This window comes from Oryctolagus cuniculus, chromosome 17 (assembly GCF_051225735.1).
Source record: "Oryctolagus cuniculus isolate XC-2025 breed Fujian yellow rabbit chromosome 17, ASM5122573v1, whole genome shotgun sequence".
Taxonomy (NCBI): Eukaryota; Metazoa; Chordata; class Mammalia; order Lagomorpha; family Leporidae; genus Oryctolagus; species Oryctolagus cuniculus.
Genome location: NC_142883.1, coordinates 5,776,835 through 5,794,753, shown reverse-complemented (window position 1 = coordinate 5,794,753; position 17,919 = coordinate 5,776,835). Strand labels below are relative to the sequence as shown.

Genomic DNA, 17,919 nt, shown 5'->3' with positions numbered 1-17,919 from the left:
CTAACAGGAGCACAGCGGAAGGAACTACCCTGTGGCTGAAGCAAGCCCCCCACACCCCCAACTTCGACTTCTCTGCTGGCAGAGGCGGCACAGCAGGGCTGGGGATCAGAACAGGCTGAACTGGACATCAGGGAACAGGCCCAGGTCGGGGAGACTGGTTCAGGGTCTTGCAGAATCAGAGCCGAGAGATCGCACTCTATCCATTTCACAGATGTAAACCCTGAGGCTCGGGTTGGCGCAGGGTACACCCAAGATGTGCACACAGCCTGGATGCTGGGTCAGGCTCGACCTGAGTCACCTCCCTTGAGCTGAGTTCCACTGCCTGGAAAGTGGGCTGAGATCGACCTGCCCCTGTCCCCCCACCCCTGTCCAGGGCTGCAGGAGGCCAGGTGGGACGGGATGGACACTGTGAAATGGAGGAACCGTTGGCTGCTGAGACGCTGAGTGCCCAGGGGCCGGGTTGCGGTGCAGCCTGCTGCTTTAGGGACTGGCGTCGGCTGTTCCACTTCCGATCCAGCTTCCTGCGGATGCGCCTGGGGGGCAGCAGAAGGCGCCCCAAGTCCTTGCGCACCTGCTACCCACATAGGAGATCCGGATGGAGTTCCTGGCTCCTGGCTGCAGCCTGGCCCAGACATGGCTGTTGTGGCCATGGGGGAAGTAAACCAGCAGACCCAAGATCTCTCTCTCATGCTCCCGCGCCCGCTTGCTCTCTGTTGTTCTGCTTTTCAAATAAATAAACAAATCTTTAAAAAAGAAGTGGGCACGTGCTGATGTTGTAATGCGAGTTCCCTCTTCCTTCTCCTGGCTGCCCACCCGACTTCCCTCTGGTGAGGTCAGTGTAGGGTCAGTGCCCATACGGGGTGGCATACGTGGGGAAACTTCCCATGTGTTTTCTTGTTTCCTATCTACCTCCCCTCCCCCCCCCGCCCCCGCTAGGTGCTGCCTTTGCATCCAATCAGCTTGTCCGTCCCTCGCAGCCAGGTCCCACTCTGACTTCCCGGTCACTGGCCCACTCCCTCGTTGAGCATCTGTTTATTGGCCATCCACTGGGGAGCGGGGGACGAAGGGAAAATAAACAGATAAGCCGGCTTCCTGTTTCAAGCCTTCTTCTTCCTCCTCCTCCTGCTCCTCCCAACAGTACACACTGCCCAGGGCTCGCGCATTCTGGAGAAGTTTCCAGCAAAGAGGCTGCCAGATGGTTAGTGGGCCCATCGCCCGTGTGGGCCTTTGAGGCCAGCACAGGAGCAGGGGACTCGGAGAGGGAGCAGAGCGGGAAAGGAGAGAAAAGACTAGAAAACTCGCTGGCAGTCCTTGTCCTAATTTGAATCTCAGAAACCCATGATCTGCTTAGGGCGGTACTGGATGCCTTCATGACCCGACGCACCCTGTTTATCCAGCCTGTGTCCCCTCCTCCTGCTCCTGCAGCCCTGGGAGCCGCCAGCTCTGTCCTCGGTGCTGTGGGCACTCCCTCCTTCTCTGCTTGGGGGCTCCTGGCTCCAGGCAGCCCAGCCCTGGCTGTCGCAGTCATCTGGGGAGTGAACCAGTGGATGGAAGATCTCTCTCTCTCTCTCTCTCTCTCTCTCTCTGCCATTCAAATAAGAGAGAGAGGGAGGTACTGCCCATCGGCGGGTTCACTCCCTGAACACCTGGAACGGCTGGGGCTGTGTCCCTCCGAAGCCAGGACCCTGGAACTCAGTCTGAGTCTCTCAAGTGGGTGGCAGGGACTCAGGGACTCAGGCCATCACCTGCTGCTCCCCGAGCACTCACTAGCAGGAGCTGGAGCCTGACTCACACGTGGGCACTGTGGTACAGGATGTGGGCGTCCCACGTGGTCTCTTACCTAACACAGCAACACCCCCCCCCCCGCCCATCGCAGTCACATCTGCGGGGGCTTGAGTGCCACATGTGGTTTGTGGTCACCATGTTGGTCTGGATGCTGGTGACCAAGCCCTCAAATCTGCAGCTTGCCTGGCCCTTGTGGTTCTCGCTCATCCATCTCTGCTCCGGCTGAGAAGCGGAGGGAAGGGTCAAAGTCATGGCTGCAGCCACAGAGCACCCTGGCCCCGGGAGCTGGCTGGGAGCGCAGGGTGCTGGATGGGTCCGCGAGCACCAACGTGCAGGACCCAGGGAGACGTGAGAAGAGTCACAGCGTGGAAGGTTCTAGCAAGGCTTCTGTAGCAAACAACTTGGTCACCTCCTACCCACCTTCCACTCCCTGGGTGTCAGGGGAGAATGGCCCCAGTCACCTTGTCGCTGATTGGTTTAAGGCCGTGCACCTGAATCGGAGCCAGCCAATGAAACTTCAGGGGAGATGTGGTGGGAGGGGCTCTGGGAAGGTTCCCAGTGGAGGCCTGGATCTTCCTCCTGGGAAGTCCCTGTGTCTGGGCCTGGTCCTGTCTGCTGCCGACTTCTTGGGAACAGGAGGCGGGCGGCCTCAGGATGAGGATGAGGCGGAGGCAACTGTGTGAATGACAGAGACGCCTCCAGCGGGCAGACCAACCGCGAGGGCCCCTGCGGAGCAGTCAGCAGCCAGCCCGGAGGAAGCCAAGGCCAGCGTGGGGCGGACCCCGGAGCTTAAGGCACGGCAGATCCGACTATTCCAGGTGGAGGCTGGGCCGGCGCTGTGTACGTGAGATGCCTGCGGCTTAACCTGCTAAGCCACCACACTGGCCCCAGGACCAGAATTCTTAGAGTTTAACCCCTCAGTAAATGAAAGACTAGAAATTATAAATTTTTTTAAATCTTGGAAAACTGGATATCCACATGCAAAAAACAAGTGACGATGAGGCTTCACTTGACATCATACTAAAAATTACTGCGCCTTTGTCCAAGACAGAAAGGAAAGCCCTGAAACCATAAACTCTCATAGGAAGCAGCAGCCAAAAAGTTCACGACAGGGGCCGGTGCTGTGGCATCGTGGGTAAAGCTGCTGCTTGCAGTGCCGGCATCCCACCTGGGCGCTGGTTCTAGTCCCTGCTGCTCCACTTCCAATCCAGCTCCCTGCTGTGGCCTGGGAAAGCAGTGGAAGATGGCCCAAGCCCTTGGGCCTCTGCACTAGCATGGGAGACCCAGAGGAAGCTCCTGGCTCCTGGCTTCGGATTGGCTCAGGTCCGAACATTGTAGTCACTTGGGGAGTGAACCAACTGATGGAAGACCTTTCTCTCTCTCTCTCTCTCTCTCTCTCTCTCTCTCTCCCTCCCTTTCAAATAAATAAACTAAATCTAAAACAAAAATTCATAACATTGGATTTGGGAATGATATCTTAGACATGACACAGCAAGCACAGATAACAAAAGACAGATTTTTTTAAATGTGTGCATCAAAAAACAGTGTCAGGGCTGGCGTTGTGACATAGTGGGCAAAGTACCACCTGGGATGCTGGTTCATATCCCGGCTGCTCTCTCCCTACCACACCCTGGGAAAGCAGTGGAAGGTGGTCCAAGGGCTTGGGTCCCTGCCCACCACATGGGAGATCTGGATGAAGCTCTTGGCTCCTAACTCCAGGCTTCAGCCTGGACCAGTGCTGGCCCTTGCACCCCTCTGGGGAGTGAACCAGAAGATGGGAGATCTCTCTCTCTCTCTCTCTCCCTCCCTCCCCCACTCCCTCCCTCTCTATCTAACTCTTTCAAATAAATAAATAAATCTTTACAAATAAAAAGGACACTAGCGCTGCGTGGCTCAGTAGGCTAATCCTCTCCCTTGTGGCGCCGGCACACCGGGTTCTAGTCCCGGTCGGGGCGCCGGATTCTGTCCCGGTTGCTCCTCTTCCAGGCCAGCTCTCTGCTGTGGCCAGGGAGTGCAGTGGAGGATGGCCCAGGTGCTTGGGCCCTGCACCCGCATGGGAGACCAGGAGGAAGCACTTGGCTCCTGCCTTCAGATGGGTGCAGCACGCCAGCCGTGGTGGCCATTTGGGGGGTGAACCAAGGGAGGGAAGATTTTTCTCTCTGTCTCTCTCTCTCACTGTCTAACTCTGCTTGTCAAAAAAAATTAAAACTCACCAAGAAAAGAAGTTGGGCGGTGCGATTTAAAAGTGGGCGAAGGAGTGGAGTCGGCATTTCTCTGAAGACACTCAAGCAGAAAGTAGGAAAGGACGCTCGGCATCACGAATGATCAGGGAAATGCAAATTAAAACCACAAAGAGGCGGCCGGCGCCGCGGCTCACTAGGCTAATCCTCCGCCTAGCGGCGCCGGCACACCGGGTTCTAGTCCCGGTCGGGGCGCCGGATTCTGTCCCGGTTGCCCCTCTTCCAGGCCAGCTCTCTGCTGTGGCCAGGGAGTGCAGTGGAGGATGGCCCAGGTGCTTGGGCCCTGCACCCCATGGGAGACCAGGAAAAGCACCTGGCTCCTGGCTCCTGCCATCGGATCAGCGCGGTGCGCCGGCCGCAGTGCGCCGGCCGCGGCGGCCATTGGAGGGTGAACCAACGGCAAAGGAAGACCTTTCTCTCTGTCTCTCTCTCTCACTGTCCACTCTGCCTGTCAAAAAAATAAAAAAATAAATAAAAAAATAAAAAAAAAAACACAAAGAGGCATCCCCGCACATCCGCTGGGGTAGTAGTTCAAAAAAAAAAGCAGGAAGCCACCAGCGCTGTTGACAATGTGGAGGAAGCGGGACCCTGGCGCCTTGCCGTGGGAATGGAAAATGGCACAGCCTGGAGCTGACTCAAAAAACAAAAAGCAGATTTCTCTACAGCCTGACCACCCCCCTGGTGGGGATTTAGCCAGAGACACGGGAAACAGGAGGGCGACGCGCCTTCCGCGTTACCCACATAGCCGAGAGGCAGAAGCGAGCCAGGTGGCCACCAGGGGAGGAAGGGATGAAGAGTCGGCGGTGCACATACCCGGCGGGATATTATTCAGCCTTGAGCAGGAAGGCAATGCTACCGTGGACTCCCATGGTGGACGCCGGGTGAGATCAGGCAGATTCAGCAAGCCCTTGGTGGCCCTTGGTGGCTCTGCCCACAGGAGGCAGCCAATAGAATCACACTCACACTCACAGGGGCACGAAGCAACATGGGAGGAGCTGGGGGCGGGGGCGGGGGGGGACCGCTTTGCAACATCATACAGCAACACAAGAACACCCCAGAAATCCGCTGCGTCGTCACGTTGTATTTATTATATCATAGCCATGGTTGCCCTGGAAAGCTTGTCAGTGGGACACATTTTGTGTTAGGCATTTTAAAACACAATTTTAAAAGAACTCCTCGTGTCTCAGGCCCCGGTAGGGACCTCCCCTCCCCCCACTGCCACTGTCACCCTTCTCCTGGCCGGGTGCTGCTGGCTCTGGCTCCGGCCCTGACCGGCTTCTCCCGGCTCTGCTCTCTCTCCTCCATGGCCCAGCAGGTGCTCAGAACAGCAGACCCCTGCAGAAGGAGAAGCCTTGCTCTCCCCTTCACCGAGCACCGCACCTGCTCCCTCTACTTCCCTACCTGACCGCTCTGGGTTGTGGGGTCAGCGAGCTGAGTCTGCCTGGCCTATGGTGCCTTACGTTTTTTTTGCGGGTGGGCGTGTCAGGCAAGCTGAGCTCCTCGGATTTCATCAGAACCCCAAGGGGCTGCTTCCCGGAAGTACGACGGGGGAGGGGGAGCCAGGAGTGGGGGTGGGGCTGGCACTGGGGCCAGGCAGCCCACAGATGCCCACGCTCCTCCAGGGAAGTGGCGAGAGCGCCAGCCCAGCCACACAATCTCCACGGAGAAGAGGAACCGTGAGATAGGCGTGGGCAGCCGCCGTGTGGTGCTGGAGGCGGCATCCGGGGCGCAGTCCCGCGGCAGGGCCGCTGCTTCTGGTGGACGCGTGAACTTGGCCCCAAACTGAGTGACCCTGAGGCTCTCAGTTGGCCTTAAATGCCCACCTTTCTGGACACTGTGGGATCTTCAGTCCCGAGTTGGCCCGAGCCCTCAGCCAAGTTCAAAGTCGGAGGGCTGATTGACAGCAGGTGGATTACAGAGGCCCCAGCAGGCAGGGGCGGCTTCAGGGACCAGGCTGCGGGCGGGAGATGCCCTCACCTCCATCTCCTCACGCTGAGCACGGGGCTGGTTTCTTAGGCCCCAGGCGGGCTGGCCTGGCCCCACGTGGCCTGGACACGAGTGTGCGTGCGTGTCTGGGGCGGGGCTGCTGTTTCACGCCACACTCGCTCGAGCTCCTTTGACTCCTATGGCCTAGAATGACAGCGTCCAAGGACATCTTTGCCGTGGGGAGGTGTTTGGCAGAGGGGTCACTTCCTGTGCACAGTTTTAATCGCCGGGTTGATCTCAACCTTGGCACTTTAGAGAGCTGTGTGACTTCCACATGCTGGCTGTCGGGACCCTGCCCCTACCGTGAGAGGGCTCTTGGGGTGCACCAGGGCCTGCGGGGAGGGGCGGCTGTGCTGAGGACAGCACTGAGCCTGACCCCCAGGCTGCAGCCTCCAGGAAGCCCCAGCCCCTGGGATAAGAAAGGGGCAGGGGGCCTGGGAGCCAGGAGGGAGGAGAAGGAGGGGGAGGGAGCCGAGCTCTGGCCTGAGCCCTCATCAGCCCTGGGGGCTCATAGCAGAGATACCCCCACCCGGGAGACATCCCATGCCAGGGACTCAGCCTCTGGCAGAACAGGTTCACTCTTGGGTGGACATGAGCTTCAGACTCAACTTGAGTAGCTGAAAAAGACCTCCATGTCAGGTGCTCCGGCAGAAGCGGTGAGCTGGCTTCAGGGATGATGGGAAACACGGAGTGGACAGGTCTTCTTCTCTGTCTCCCTGCGCTCTGACCCAGGCTCTGCGCCAAGTTAGTCTGGCGGGGGCAGGGGAACGCAGCTGTCCAGTGGTCCAGCTGCCCAGATGTTGGCTGTCCAGCTGTCTGGTTGCCTTCTTGGCCGTAGTTTGGACTCCATCCCAGCGGCTCCTGGCCACGAACCCAGCCCTCAACGCTGAGGAAGAGGGAGCGCAGTGCAAGTGCTCCAGCTGCCCATGGTGCCCCAGGAGGGGCCAGAGCAGCGTCCCCCGCTGGGCGGGACAGGAAAGTGCACAGCCAGCACCCACGACCCTGACCTTGGTCATCACACCCCCAGGACTCAGGGCGACTGCTCTGGACCTGGGCTCCCGGGCGGGCAGGCTCTGCTCTGTGTCCACCTAAGGGCTTGCGTGGTCAGTGGGCAGCGGAGAGCGTGTATTCCCAAGGGCAGCCAGGGTCCGCAGCTCCACTAAGACCCTCCGGGAGCCCTTCAGCCAGAGGACAATGCTGGCCAAGATGAGCAGGACGGGCACCTTCACAAACACCAGGAGCAGATAGTGGCCCCTGTAAGAGGCGATGCGGCTGTCAGAGCCCCGTCACTCCCGGCCCTGGGCACTCAGAGACCCCAGCCGCCCCTCTCTGCAGAGACCCATGGGCCCCTTCTGCCATCCACTCCCGAGGGCTCCTCGGGTAGTACCCGCAGCTGACCTGGTCCTGGGTACCTTCTGGAGTTCCCCTCTGCCCGATAGAGGCACCTGGAGCTCACCACACAGGCCATCTGCCCAACTCTGTTCCCGGGAAGGCCCGCCCCACGTTGGTCACCCACCGCTCCTGCTCTGCATCCCTTGTGTCTTGCACCAGGGAGCTGGTGCCTCCTGTCCACCCCTGGTGCTCACAAGGTCACCAATGTTTCCCTGCTCACACTTGGGTGGGTAGGTGAGGGGCCAGAGGAGGCTCTGCAGAGTTGTTTTCTGGGGCGGGCTGAATGGGGGGTGGGGGGTGAGGCGTAACAGGTGCAGCAGTGAGACGAGGGTGGTCCCGGGGCCTCGGCTTTGGTGGTAACAAGCACTGACAACTGGTGACAGAACACAGCCGGGAGAGGTGCCCAGGCCTGGCTTCCCCACAGCAGGGGCCCCGAGAGGGGCAGGAAGAAGGACCCTTGTGACTCACCTGTTATAGGAGCCAGAGGCTGGCCCCATGTTGCTGGTGGCAGTTGGCCTGGCCGGGGATTTGGTAGACGGGATTGCTGGCAGGTTGGTGCTTCCCACTAGACACGGGCAAAGTCAGCCACAGGTCATTGGCAAAGGCTGGGGATCTGTGTGTGGCTCCCACTGCCACCCCCGCCATGCCCACCCTCTCCAAGACAGCCCTCGCCCCCTGGGTTAGGGAGCTTCACCTCTTGGGTACAGCCCCTGGGGCTTCTCTAACACACGGTCACTGCCCCATCACATTCAGGTGCACAAGAAGGAAAGAATACCAAGTAGGAGAAAGCTCTGTGGTTTATTCCGGGGGCCAGGGAGCCACCTTTCCCGTTCTCTTTCCACTCATCCCTGTGAGTGGGTCAGTCAGATGAGGGGTGGTGCCTGGCGGAGCCCCAGAACAGAAGGTTCTAGAAGCAGGGTGTCTGGTCTTTAGGGCGGTCAGGGAGGTGGGGACTCCAGAGTCCTGCGGTTTGGGGAGCATATCCTAGTTAAAGAGGGAGCCAGGGCTGGGCAGAATGAAGCCTTTTGATGCCGGCAATTTATGGGGCACAAACGGCGCCTGGAACCCCGAGACCAGCTGCGAATTCCTCCTCTGAGGTCCCAGGGCCTGGTCCTGTCGGGCAGCTCCCCCACAGGGCCCTGATGACCCTGCCGTCTGGTGCCCGCTTTGGTTCCCTGCCCAAGACCCCCAAATGCCCGTCACCCTGAAGCTCCACACGGGGCCATTTTCAGCCCCTCTGCCCCCTGCTCACAGGTTTACTCAGTCCCCTTTCTGCCCCCACAGATCTCAGCTTCCCCTGCGTGGTGGCTCTGGAAAATTGCAGAGCTTGGGAGAACCTTCCCGGCCCCACTGCAGCCCCTGTGGCCCTCTTGGGTCCAACCCTGACAATACATGGCTTATCAGGGCGCCGGGCACCACCCAGCGAGCCCGAGGGCGCTCGGGCTGAGAAGGGGCTGCTTATCAGCTTCCAGCGACAGCACAGGACCCGGAGCCCCTTGATGAGAAGTCAGCAGCAGCCAGACAGACCCCAGTTTTGGCCTCGTGGTAGAAGCCTTCCCTGCTCTTCAAAGCTGTCATCCGGGCACCTCCTGGCCTCTCTTACCCCTTGCTCGATTCTTCTGCAGGCAGAGAAAGTGGGGAGGGGGTGGAGGGAGGCACTGGAGTCCCAGAGAGGAGGGGGCTGAGGGTCACTCCAGGTTGGCTTAGTTCCTGGATTCAACACTGGAACATTCCGGGCTGCCGCAGGCCCCCCACGGCCCTGGGAACTGGCCTCCTCCTGGCATGATGCCCTGGGACTCTGTGCAGGTGTCTCAGCCCACCTGGCGCTCTGGTGAGAGAATGTGGGGCTACAGGGCTGCCCGGCCCCAGGAGAGCAGGCCCAGGCCATAGGTCACTGATGCTCACCTCCCCTCACCCTGCCAGCCCTGCTGTGTGCCAGCGGGACACCTGGGAGGGACCGCGATAGGGATGGAGGCGCTTGGCTTCCCATTTCCCTCCCCAGCCATCTGTCCGTCCTTCCGTCCGTCCATGTGCTGGGCTCCCAGCCGTCTCCCTTCAGCCCTTGGGGGTCCTGAGGCCCTGAACCTTGCGGGACAGAGAGTTCTCACCTGGGTCAATGGTCACCATCACTCGTGTCCCGCGGTCGGTCCCGACTCTCTTAATGCCACACCAGTAAGTGTCTGCGTCGTCCTGCCTGAGCCCTTCCATGGTCACCGTGATGGAGCGGTCTCTGTGATTGTCCCTGATGGACACGCGGCCGCTCCTCTCTTCCTGCTCCGTCCCGCTGGTCTGGACAAGCACCTGGCAGAAGCTCCAGATCCGGCCTCGGCACCACCACTTGCTGTAGCTCTCCCAGCCTGGGCGGTAGTGACACTGCACCGTCATTGACCCCTGCTCCACTGCGGTCACTGTCCCCGGGCCCTGGATGAAGAAGCAGCCTGGAAAGCAGAACTCGAGATGCAGCCGCTGCTGCTGGGAGCCAGGCCCCACGGGGCCACCGCGCCTGCCTCCCGGGCAGCCCCGTGAGCCGTGCCGCAGGCTGGCCTGGCCTTGGCTCCCCGCGCCTGCTCGCAGCACGAGGCACCCCCGACTTGGTGCCGCTGTCTTCCCAGATGCCCTCCTCATCCGATCTTCTCCTTTTTTGACTTTTCTGTCCCCAAAGTCTCAATCAGCTCCCTGTCTCTTAGCTTCTCCCTAAGTCTGCGGGAAGCGGTGCTGTGTGGGTCAACATGGAGCAACATGCTGCCTCATTAACGTTTGCTGCTGTCTCTGGCGAGAATCCTCCCCCTGTGGCCGACGCCAGGCTGTCCAGGGGTTGCTACTGGGCGCACAGGACTAGAAGAGGTGCCCAAAGCCACTCTTGTGAGCTGGCGTGAGCCGCCCCCAGCACACCCCGGGGGGCACCGGGAGGCTCCCCCTCTAGCTGAGTCCAGTCCCGCTCTATCTGCCCCACAGAGGGGTCCCCTCCACTCCCACAGCTTCAGTTGTTGCCGAAATCCCGATGATTGCCAAGTCTGCTTTTATAGCTCAGATGTTCCCCTCAGCTCCAGCCCCCACCTGCACCCAAACACATGGGGTGTGCCTCCTCCCAGTCCCACAGGTGTGCCCCCTCCCAACCCCACAGGTGTGCCCCCTCCCAACCCCACAGGTGTGCCCCCTCCCAACCCCACAGGTGTGCCCCCTCCCAATCCCACAGGTGTGCCCCTCCCAATCCCACAGGTGTGCCCCCTCCCAACCCCACAGGTGTGCCCCCTCCCAACCCCACAGGTGTGCCTCCTCCCAATCCCACAGGTGTGCCCCCTCCCAATCCCACAGGTGTGCCTCTCCCAATCCCACAGGTCTGCCCCGTCCAAATCCCACAGGTGTGCCTCTCCTCCCAACCCCACAGGTGTGCCCCTCCTCCCAACCCCACAGGTGTGCCCCTCCTCCCAATCCCACAGGTGTGCCTCTTCCCAATCTCACAGGTGTGCCTCTCCTCCCAACCCCACAGGTGTGCCCCTCCTCCCAACCCCACAGGTGTGCCTCTCCTCCCAATCCCACAGGTGTGCCTCTTCCCAATCTCACAGGTGTGCCTCTCCTCCCAATCGCACAGGTGTGCCTCCTCCCAATCCCACAGGTGTGCCCCCTCCCAACCCCACAGGTGTGCCCCCTCCCAATCCCACAGGTGTGTCTCTCCTCCCAATCCCACAGGTGTGCCTCCTCCCAATCCCACAGGTGTGCCCCCTCCCAATCCCACAGGTGTGCCTCCTCCCAATCCCACAGGTGTGCCTCCTCCCAATCCCACAGGTGTGCCCCTCCTCCCAATCCCACAGGTGTGCCCCCTCCCAATCCCACAGGTCTGCCCCCTCCCAATCCCACAGGTGTGCCTCCTCCCAATCCCACAGGTCTGCCCCCTCCCAATCCCACAGGTGTGCCTCCTCCCAATCCCACAGGTGTTCCCCCTCCCAATCCCACAGGTCTGCCCCCTCCCATTCCCACAGGTGTGCCCCCTCCCAATCCCACAGGTGTGCCTCCTCCCAATCCCACAGGTGTGCCCCCTCCCAATCCCACAGGTGTGCCTCCTCCCAATCCCACAGGTGTGCCTCCTCCCAATCCCACAGGTGTGCCTCCTCCCAATCCCACAGGTGTGCCCCTCCCAATCCCACAGGTGTGCCTCTTCCCAATCCCACAGGTGTGCCTCCTCCCAATCCCATAGGTGTGCCTCTTCCCAATCCCACAGGTGTGCCCCCTCCCAATCCCACAGGTGTGCCTCTTCCCAATCCCATAGGTGTGCCCCCTCCCAATCCCACAGGTGTGCCCCCTCCCAATCGCACAGGTGTGCCTCTTCCCAATCCCACAGGTGTGCCCCCTCCCAATCCCACAGGTGTGCCTCCTCCCAATCCCACAGGTGTGCCCCCTCCCAATCCCACAGGTGTGCTGCCTTCCAATCCCACAGGTGTGCCCCCTCCCAATCCCACAGGTGTGCCTCTCCTCCCAATCGCACAGGTGTGCCCCTCCCAATCCCACAGGTGTGCCGCCTCCCAATCCCACAGGTGTGCTGCCTCCCAATCCCACAGGTGTGCCTCCTCCCAACCCCACAGGTGTGCCCCTCCTCCCAACCCCACAGGTGTGCCTCCTCCCAATCCCACAGGTGTGCCTCTCCTCCCAATCCCACAGGTGTGCCTCCTCCCAATCCCACAGGTGTGCCTCTCCTCCCAATCGCACAGGTGTGCCTCCTCCCAATCCCACAGGTGTGCCGCCTCCCAATCCCACAGGTGTGCTGCCTCCCAATCCCACAGGTGTGCTGCCTCCCAATCCCACAGGTGTGCCCCCTCCCAATCCCACAGGTGTGCTGCCTCCCAATCGCACAGGTGTGCCTCCTCCCAATCCCACAGGTGTGCCGCCTCCCAATCCCACAGGTGTGCTGCCTCCCAATCCCACAGGTGTGCCCCCTCCCAATCCCACAGGTGTGCCTCTCCTCCCAATCCCACAGGTGTGCCCCCTCCCAATCCCACAGGTGTGCCTCCTCCCAATCCCACAGGTGTGCCCCCTCCCAATCCCACAGGTGTGCCTCTCCTCCCAATCCCACAGGTGTGCCTCTTCCCAATCCCACAGGTGTGCCCCCTCCCAATCCCACAGGTGTGCTGCCTCCCAATCCCACAGGTGTGCTGCCTCCCAATCCCACAGGTGTGCCCCCTCCCAATCCCACAGGTGTGCCTCTCCTCCCAATCCCACAGGTGTGCCTCCTCCCAATCCCACAGGTGTGCCTCTCCTCCCAATCCCACAGGTGTGCCTCTTCCCAATCCCACAGGCACAGCCTGCGGGGCTGCCTCTCCCAGCCTGGCCCTCTACTCCCCTTCAGCATTTTCTCTCTCTTACGGGGACTTGGTGTGGGCAGGACCAGACAGGAGCGGGACAGCTGGAGGCAAGCGTGCGCCTATGGACTCCGGGCAAGCTAGGGATGTGCACGATGCGCCTCCTGGGGAAAGATCTCTGGTTCCCTAATCGCATGGAAGTGGAGCTGGGGGCAGCCTCTCTCGACCCTTGACCTCAGCATCAGGCCCAGCCCCGGGGTCTCTGCAGGGCGGAGGGAGTCCACTCTAGCACCGGGCAGGCGCCCGCTCCGCAGAGCTCGGCTGTGCCCCGATGCTCTTTGAGCTGACTCAGTTTGCGTGTGTGGCTGGCAGCATCAGGTCCGCCTTCAAGGTTGCAGGGAGGACCTGAGGGCAGGGGCTCTTACAGGGCCCAGGGGGCTTGGCAGATGGGACGAAGTCGAAGACCCTGAGATGAGGAGGTTGTCCCGGGTTGTCCTGGAGGATTGGAAGGGAAGTAGTTCTGAGGACGCCTGCGGTTAGCTTGGAAGACAGAGGAAGGGGCCCCGGGCCAAGGAGAGCAGGTGACCGCTAGACCCTGGAGAGAGCAAGGTTCTCCCCTGCGCCTCCAAAAGAACACAGCCCTGCCTGCCCCGGACTTTGGCCAGGACGGTCATTTCAGACTCCTGGTCTGCTGGACACTGCCGCTGCTCTAAGGCACCGACTTGGGCGCTGCCTGTGACAGCAGCCCCGGGAAATTCTGCCACATTCCCTCAACAGCGCCAGCTTCGGCTCCTCACAGACAAGTGCGCTGGGGACCCCCCGCCCTGCCCCTCCAGCCTGGCGTCTCCTTCACACCGGGCCGCTGCCTGCCAACCCGCTTGGTCCACTTCACTTGGCAATGCTGCCCTTTCGCACTGCCCCCTCCCAGCCCGGCTGAGGACGGTGTGACGCAGCAGAGGGAGAGAGCTTTGGGTCCAGGAAGACGCCTCGCCCATGGGCTGTTGGGAAACCTGGTGAGTTACGTCACCTCTGCGGGCCTCACTTCTCTGAAAGATGGCCACGCTGCCTTCCACCCCTGCACGTTGTTGTGAGACTGGCATGAGTGTGCAAAACTACGGGGGTCAGGTCCTCGGCGGCCGCCTGGGCCCTGGGAACTTGCCCCGGCTCCGGCTGCACCCCCTCTCCACTCCCCCTCCCTGTCGCTGGGGGAGACTCCCCACCCCCACCCTCAGCTCGTCCAGGGAACCTCCCCATCCTTCAGACCTCCCTGGTAGCCACTCAAAAGCCCTCAAAGCTCTGGCTTGACATTGACCTTGTACTCATCCGGACCCCATGTCCCCATGCAGCCCTGCCCCTCCTCGTTCCCCGCTGCGGACTTGGCTTAGATTTGAAGATGCTACATGCCTGGCTTCCAAGATGGAGGACGGGTCCCCAAGCCCTGAAAAGGCCAGGGAACAGACTCTGCCCCGCGCGCCCCGCCCGGAGGGACCCAGCCCTGTGACACCCAGGACCCAGCCCTGTGACACCCGCCGCGCTCTCGCTGACCCTGAGGAACCCTCGCAGGCTGGTGCACTTCCTCCGCCGCTACCCTCGACCGCTGCCTGCCCTTCCGCCCGGCCCCTGCTCACTCACCCCCTTGAGGCCCCGGCTTCTTTGGGAAGTCTTCCTGCCGGTCCCAGCCAGACCTGCCTCCCCGGTGGCTCCCCGTCCTCGGTCCTCGAGCTTTGCTGCCGTCAGCTGTCTCCCGCTGTCTCCCCGGCCAGGGCACTCTCTGCCTGCCCTGCCTTTGCCCCTCTCTTTCCTCCAGCCCCAGCCTGCGTGACTCGCTCAGGGCCTGGCTCAGGTTGGTACTAAGTTAATTACTGTTTATTAGAAGCAGCCGGTCATGACCTTGGGCTTGATCATTTCAGTTCTGGGATTAGCTATCATTCCACACCAATGAACAACCAGGCATAAGGATGTTAGTGGGGGCTGGCATTGTGGCACAATGGGTCAAGCCTCCACCTGCAGCACCGGCATCCCATAGGGGCACCAGTTCGAGTCCTGGCAGCTCCATCTCTGATCCAGCTCCCTGCTCATGCACCTGGGAAAGATGACCCAAGTGCTTGGGCCCCTGCATCCTCTTGGGAGACTCGGATGAAACTCCTGGCTTCAGTCTGGCCCAGCCCTGGCCATTGTAGCTACTTGGGGAGTGAACCAGTGGATGGAAGACCTCTCTCTCTGCCTCTCTCTATATATAACTCTACCTTTCGAATAAATAAATATTTTTTAAAAGGATGTTGGTTGTAGTACTGATGAAACAGTTATCATCGAAAACAAACTCAGATGCTACTAGTGGGGATCAGGCTGATGCCTCATGGTCCAGCTGCGACGTTACTAGAAGGAACGAGAAACCCCAGGAAGGAAGGACGTCCTAGCTATGTTATCAGTCGGATAACAGCAGGGTGCCCGGGGCAGGCATTTGGCAGAGTGACTGGGGCGCCTACATCCCAACAGAGCGCTTGGGTTTGAGTCCTGGCTCCGCCCCTGATTCCAACTTCCTGCTAATGCAGACCTTGGGAGGCAGCAGAGACGGCTCAGGGCTCAGCTGTGGTTCCCTAATGGAAGCGCAACCTGGGGCGGGGGTGTGCCCCCGTCTGAATGGCTGTCCCTCCGCTTCATTAATCTGGCCGCTGCCCTCGGGCAGGCCCCCTGACCCCTCCCTGGGCCTCAGCGGTGACAAACACCAGGCCCAGGAGCAGCGGTTCAGGGAATGCCCCCAGCCTCGCATCTGACGCAAATTCCAGAGTTCTACAATGTCAGACCCGGGAATCCAGAAATCCGGGTCTTGGGGCAGTAAGGGCCTTGCTGGGACCAGACAGATCCCCTGGCCTGGACTGGAACTCGGGCCTCAGAACTCCCTGGCCATGCCCAGTGAACCTGTCTGTGTCACATGGTCAGGGGCCAGGCCCCAGAGAGGACTGTGCGACCGGCACACGGGGCACACAGGGCACAGGCTTCTAGACTGCTCCCTATGTCCTCTGGGTGTCCACAGATTTCCCCACGGAGAGACTGTCCAGCCCCTCCTCCGTCCGTGGCCCACCTGGGCCGCTGGGCGATTTCCTCCCCCTGAAAGTCTCGGTCCTGGGCTGAGGTCCTCCACAATCTGTCTTCTGCATTTCCAAGCTCAGGCCAGTCAGCCCGGGCAAGGCATCCAGCGTGCCCGGAGCCCCCTCGGCCTGCAGGCACCGCCCTTCCCAGGCCCGGCTCCTGCGCACACGCAGCACCCGCTCCCTGGAGCGCTCCTCTCTCTGCTCCGCAGGGAGCGCCGCCTGCCTTCCTCCAAGGCCCGTCCATGGACGCCTGCGGGAGACGTCCTCCGGCTCCCCGAGCCGGAGCTGTGTCGACCTCTGAGCACACACACACCTCGGCCAGTGCCTCGGGTGCTGCCATCAGTCGCTGTCAGCATGGACATTTCACCACTAAGCCACCGGACGTCTTTGATCGTGGCAGCCCGATTTCTCCAGAGCCTCCTGTCCTCGGGGCCCCTTGCGTGCCAGGCACAAGGTAGGAGCCACAGGCTCCCCCTTGAACCTGAGACAGATGCCTCTGCCTCCCGCCCTGCCCCTGCAGCACCAGGTTCCCCCCAGGTCTCCGTGCACTCACCTGGGAGGCTGAGAAGGAGCAGAGCTGGGGGCAGCCACATGGTCCCGGCTCCTCCCTCCCGGCCCGTCTGACCCACAAGCAGCAGCAAATGCAGATCCCGGCTGGACCCTGGAAGCGGTGCCAAGCCCAGGCGCACGCCTTCTGTGCATGCAAACCGCCTTGGAGCTTCTTCCTCACCCACTTCCTTTTACACAGTGTTTCCTGCTTCTAGTTATTCAGCAAAAGGGGCGTCGTTTCCTGGGAAGCCTGGGTCACAGGTCAGGAGTGTCCTCCCAGGGGGCAGTGCAGGGGAGCCCCGTCTGCAGACAGGTTGAGGGGCCATCTGGTCTACTGGGTCTTGTGTCCAAGGGGCACAACACTGAGGATGTCAGTTCCAGAAGTGGCTCTAGAAGGGGGGTCCCAGATGCAGGGAGTCCTCGACTCAGGTGCCAGGTGCTCGGCGTACCTGGAGGTGCACTTGTTCAGGTGTCATGGCCAAGGGCAAGAAAGTGTAGACTGCAGTGGGTGGTGTTGGACTGATCCAGACTCTGACCCCTGCATGCACTACTTTTTTTTTTTTTTTTGACAGGCAGAGTGGACAGTGAGAGAGAGAGACAGAGAGAAAGGTCTTCCTTTGCTGTTGGTTCACCCTCCAATGGCCACCGTGGCTGGCGCTCTGTGGCCGGCGCACCGCGCTGATCCGATGGCAGGAGCCAGGTGCTTCTCCTGGTCTCCCATGGGGTGCAGGGCCCAAGCACTTGGGCCATCCTCCACTGCACTCCCTGGCCACAGCAGAGAGCTGGCCTGGAAGAGGGGCAACCGGGACAGAATCCGGCACCCCGACCAGGACTAGAACCCGGTGTGCCGGCGCCGCTAGGCAGAGGATTAACCTAGTGAGCCACGGCGCCGGCCCCCTGCATGCACTACTTAGAAGCTGTGTGACTGTGGACAGCTTACTTAACCTCTCTGAACCTGGGGTTCTGTATCGGCTTGTAATGATTGTTGATTAAATGAGAGAAAAGGACGCCAAGTTCTGAGGACACAGTCCTAGGAGAGTTAGCACAGTGAGTTGGTAGCTCTGTGCAAACCAGATGGAAGAGCAGGATAAAATCAACCGAGGGCAGAGGTTAGAAGGAGGCTGCCGGGTTCCCTCACAAGGAAGAGGGAAGGTCCTAGCCCTCGCCTGACGTCGCTGAACTGGGACCTTCGTTCATAACCCAAGGGCTAAATTCTCAAAGAACACTCTGCCCAATTTCTTTCCAGGTCTCCAGAGCCTGCCATGGGAGAGGACTCTCTCCCCGGAAGCCCTGTGGTTGGGGCAGCTCAGGACACACTCAGGGGTGCTGAGGGATGGAGTGGGGCTCAGTCCTGTCCTGGGGGGGCCTGGGAGCACCCAGAAAGCGTGGGGCAGCAGCATGGGGTCTGGGGCGTGGGCCTCGCCTGCTGGGTGTGAGCCAGGTCATTGCCTCCCCTGTCCGTTCCTCGGGGAAATTGGAGCGAGTTTGCTTTAGTATAATTCATCACGCTCGTAAAGGAGAAAAGTCACACAGTCAAATAAGCAGGTACACACAGCACCTCTGAAGTCCACGACTTTTCCT

At 60.9% G+C, this 17,919-nt stretch overlaps 1 protein-coding gene across 1 annotated transcript; it reads right to left on the bottom strand.

Annotated features, from left to right (window-relative positions):
- Positions 1-5,089: 5,089 nt before the first annotated feature.
- LOC103346052 (CMRF35-like molecule 7) lies at positions 5,090-16,529 on the bottom strand. Its single transcript, XM_089317685.1, has 4 exons — positions 16,343-16,529; positions 9,512-9,841; positions 7,872-7,968; positions 5,090-7,265 (listed from the first exon to the last, which is right to left on the bottom strand). Exons 1-4 carry the CDS (start codon positions 16,380-16,382, stop codon positions 7,100-7,102), a joined length of 633 nt encoding a protein of 210 aa, XP_089173811.1. The 5' UTR covers positions 16,383-16,529; the 3' UTR covers positions 5,090-7,099.
- Positions 16,530-17,919: the final 1,390 nt, after the last annotated feature.